At 39.1% G+C, this 4,521-nt stretch overlaps 2 protein-coding genes across 3 annotated transcripts in view; one reads left to right on the top strand and one right to left on the bottom strand.

The window, feature by feature from the left end:
• LOC106874339 (sodium-dependent dopamine transporter) overlaps positions 1-4,521 on the top strand; it is a 125,646-nt gene that overhangs the window by 86,205 nt on the left and 34,920 nt on the right. For both annotated transcript variants that reach the window (XM_014922041.2, XM_052978190.1), the window contains exon 5: positions 2,026-2,160. In XM_014922041.2, the coding sequence (XP_014777527.1) occupies positions 2,026-2,160 (135 nt within the window). The remainder of the gene's footprint in view (positions 1-2,025; positions 2,161-4,521) is intronic.
• LOC106880821 (damage-control phosphatase ARMT1) overlaps positions 1-4,521 on the bottom strand; it is a 246,782-nt gene that overhangs the window by 228,567 nt on the left and 13,694 nt on the right. The gene's annotated exons all lie outside the window — the stretch shown is intronic.

Genomic DNA, 4,521 nt, shown 5'->3' with positions numbered 1-4,521 from the left:
TGTGTGTGTGTGTGTGTGTGTGTGTAATGACCACCACACAAAGACAGTATAAGTAGAAGGTGGGGAGAAAGAAAAGTATGCCCTCCGAACATCATGACCACCACCACCGCCACCGCATTAATTTAATATGGACGATTTACCATCTGATGGGCTTGCTTGTCATTCATTTCTCTTTTATGCTTTGCTGTTGCTGTTCTTGTTGTGGTATTGATGATGGCAGGAGTACAGAAAAAGAAACAAACTCTTTTATCTATGCAACTGCGGTGTGATTGATTCTGGAAAAATATATTGATATATATGCATGCATGTATGTATATATATATATATATGTATTAATAATTCACTTAGGCATAGTGAGACTAATAACCTGGTGTAAAACTCAGCAAACATACAATCTAGAACAGCATGTTAAGTGAATATGGAGTGGTAACAGGAAATAAATATGACACCAGATGTTACCCAGGGACTCAACTAAGAGTCCACTGCATCTTATAACAAGAACAGCTGTAAGATAATGAAATTCATTTCGGAAATTTTTCCAGTGTCATCTCTTTGATCCTACAAATATATATATATATATATATATATATATGGCCGTTGCCTGTACCGCCTGACTGGCCTTTATAAGATTTTCGAGCGAGATCGTTGCCAGTGCCCCTGGACTGGCTCTTGTGCAGGTGGCACATAAAATACACCATTTTGAGCGTGGCCGTTGCCAATACCGCCTGACTGGCCTTCGTGCGGGTGACACATAAAAGCACCCACTACACTCTCTGAGTGGTTGGCGTTAGGAAGGGCATCCAGCTGTAGACACTGCCAAATTTAGATTGGAGCCTGGTGTTGCCATCCGGTTTCACCAGTCCTCAGTCAAATCGTCCAACCCATGCTAGCATGGAAAGCGGACGTTAAACGACGATGATGATGATGATAAATCTGGAGAAGAAGCACACTCTGAAAAGTAGAGAAGTCTATAATTTTTTTCCTGGTGAAGGCTGGTTTATGAGACATGCATAACATTAACATAGTTCTCAGGGAGATTCAGCCTCACACAGAATATGACAAGGCTGGCCCCTTTGAATTACAGCTACAACTCGAGACATATGTAGGAATGTATTTGTGTGTGTGTGTGTGTGTGTGTGTGTGTATAGTATAGGTTAGTTAAAACATGTATTGCAACAACAAGTGTTGCGTGGTGGAAATAAACGCAATTGCCAAACTTTCATTCATAGATCCATTTATTATTTCGTTCTTTTGCATTTCAATTTTTACATTAAGGTTCTTTGAATATGTATGATGTATTCTAAGGTTAACCCATAAACTGCGATAGGCCACCTCAGTGGCCAACGCGACAGTGCGACAGGCCACGTTTGTGGCCACGGAAGTAGGGCATGATCTGACCCAATTTTGATGACATATAATGTATGCACACGATACCGTTTCACCGCAGAAACAGTGTAGCCAATCACAGAAGGTGTTAAGAAACACTGAGTATTTTTTTTCGAGTGATAGATTGATGTTGACCTTTACCCAAAATAGGCTCAGCAGTTCGTGTTACATACAGCAAAATCCCAGCAGTTTATGGGTCAAATAGTAATTCCGTTTAGGTTTGTGTAACTGAGATATTTCGATTGGATTATCTAGTCATTGGTGTTATATTTACTTTCTATATTCTGTAACTGTCACAATATACTTTTCTAGGCCTGAATTTTTTTTTTGTGGGGAGGGGGATAGTTGATGAGATCAACCCCAGTATGCAACTGGTACTTGATTTATCGACCCCAAAAGGATGAAAGGAAAAGTTGATCTCAGCAGAATTTGAACTCAGAATGTAAAGACAGACGGTCATAACATACAAATATTTCTCATGGCACCAGTACACTGTTTACAGATGCTTACATTTTTTTATGTCTTCCGTGAATTTTTCACGGGTCCAGCTAGTCATTATTATTATTATTATTATTATTATTATGACAACAACAACAACAACAACAACGTTGTCTGACTCTGACCACATTTCTTTTGCAGGGGCTTTCCTAGTGCCGTACGTACTCATGTTAATCCTCGGTGGGATCCCATTATTCTACATGGAACTGGCTCTTGGACAATTCAACCGGTCTGGCGCCATAACATGCTGGGCTAGAATATGTCCGTTATTCAAAGGTAAGTCACAGACAATGCAACACTAAACAACAATCCATTCTACGCACACAGATACACATTCATATACATACAAGTGTGTATATGTATAGACATACATACATGAACACACACACATACCTATATATATATGTATATACACACATATATATGTACACACACACACACACATACCTATATATATATATATGTATATGCACACATATATGTACACACACACACACACACATATATATATATACACACAAATATATATATACACACACACATATATACACACACACAATATATATGCACACACACACATATATATATATTTAGATAGATAGATAATCAGACATATTTATATGTGGCCGTTGCCAGTACCGCCTGACTGGCCTTCGTGCGGGTGACACGTAAAAACACCCACTACACTCTCTGAGTGGTTGGCGTTAGGAAGGGCATCCAGCTGTAGAAACTCTGCCAAATCAGATTGGAGCCTGGTGTAAGCCATCCGGTTTCACCAGTCCTCAGTCAAATCATCCAACCCATGCTAGCATGGAAAGCAGACGTTAAACGATGATGATGATGATGATGATGATGATGATGATGACATTGTGGTGGTTTTACTGCCAACAGAGGTAATAACTCGCTGAACTTTCTCCATCCTACTCTTATTCTAATAATTACACTTTCAGAACACCCTCCTGCACTGCTAAATAGGTCACCTAGGTAAGAGTAACTATCTATTACGTCTTGGAAGCCTCCAGGACATTTAAGAGAATCAATTTCCATTGGTCTTTATGGCACCTGTGCATCTTCTGCATGCAAACACTACTTACCCATGATTCCACTGCACCACTTGTGTGTCCATAGCTTGTACCGGATACACTATGGAATTCCTGCCTACACCTTTCTTACATATCAAGCAGGGCCATTCACCTGAAGGGAGTAGAGTATCGTCTAATTCATTGCTTACTAGAACCTTGGTCTTTGCAAAGTTAACTTTAAGGCCCTTTGATTCCAGGTCTTGCTTCCACATCTGGAATTTCTTTTCCCCTTCTCTTACAGACACCGTTATGAGAGTGAGATCATCAGTTTACAGTAGTACCAAGGGCAGCCACTCTTGAATTCTTTTATTAAGGCCTGGAGGATAATGATGAATAGAAAGGGGACCGAAAACTGAGCCCTGACAAATGCCTACCTACACACTCAATACATCCCTGTATGCATGGCTAACTCTCACCTTACTGACAGCACCCTTATCCATGGCTTGTACAGCTTTTACAAGCCATTTGTCTACCCATAGGTTCCTCAGAGACCACCACCATATCTTACAACGAGGCACCTTGTTGAAAGCTTTCTCCAGTTAAACAAATACCAAAATATAATAGTTTTGTTTTTAGCTAAATACTTACCCTGGAGTTACCTTATTTGGGAAGACAACAACAGTAGTACTTTTCCCAGTGCAAAATCAAACTGCATTTCATATAGTCTGATTCTGTTTTTAATTAAGTGGGTCCTCACTTTCTTCATTACTTATTCTACTTATTCATACTTATTCTATCGGTCTCTTTTGCTGAACCGCTAAGTTATGAGGACGTAAACACACCACCATTGGTTGTCAAACGATGTTGGGGGGACAAACACAGACACTCAAACATATACACACACATACATATATATATATATATATATATATATATATATATATATACATATATACGATGGGCTTCTTTCAGTTTCTGTCTACCAAATCTACTCACAAGGCTTTGGTCGGCCCGAGGCTATAGTAGAAGACACTTGCCCAAGGTGCCACGCAGTGGGACTGAACCCAGAACCATGTGGTTGGTATGCAAGCTACTTAGCACACAGCCACTCCTATTAGTATAATGCTCAGGAAATGAAAAAGTCTTTAACATTTCGAGCCTATGCTCTTCCAGCAATTTGATACCTCTGTAATTACTTCCATCTAAGGTATCTCCTTTACCTTTGCAAAAATTGATTATAATGCTTCTACACCAGTTATTGGGGGATGACAACTTCCTGAATAATCTGATTAATTGCACGTATGACGAAGCTCTATCCTACTTTGCTAGATATTTCAAGCATCTACAAACATGCATGTTATTTTTTTTACATTTACATATTGTCTGTACAACAGAAAATTTTAATATACATTGATATATATCATCATCATCATCATCATCGTTTAACGTCCGCTTTCCATGCTAGCATGGGTTGGACGATTGAGGACCCACTTAATTAAAAACAGAATCAGACTATATGAAATGCAGTTTGATTTTGCACTGGGAAAAGTACTACTGTTCTTGTCTTCCCAAATAAGGTAACTTCAGGGGAAGTATATATATATGCATATATATA

The sequence above is a fragment of the Octopus bimaculoides genome, chromosome 30 (assembly GCF_001194135.2).
Source record: "Octopus bimaculoides isolate UCB-OBI-ISO-001 chromosome 30, ASM119413v2, whole genome shotgun sequence".
NCBI lineage: Eukaryota > Metazoa > Mollusca > Cephalopoda > Octopoda > Octopodidae > Octopus > Octopus bimaculoides.
The sequence above is the reverse complement of the archived record's forward strand: the minus strand, read 5'-3'. Positions and strand labels throughout refer to the sequence as shown.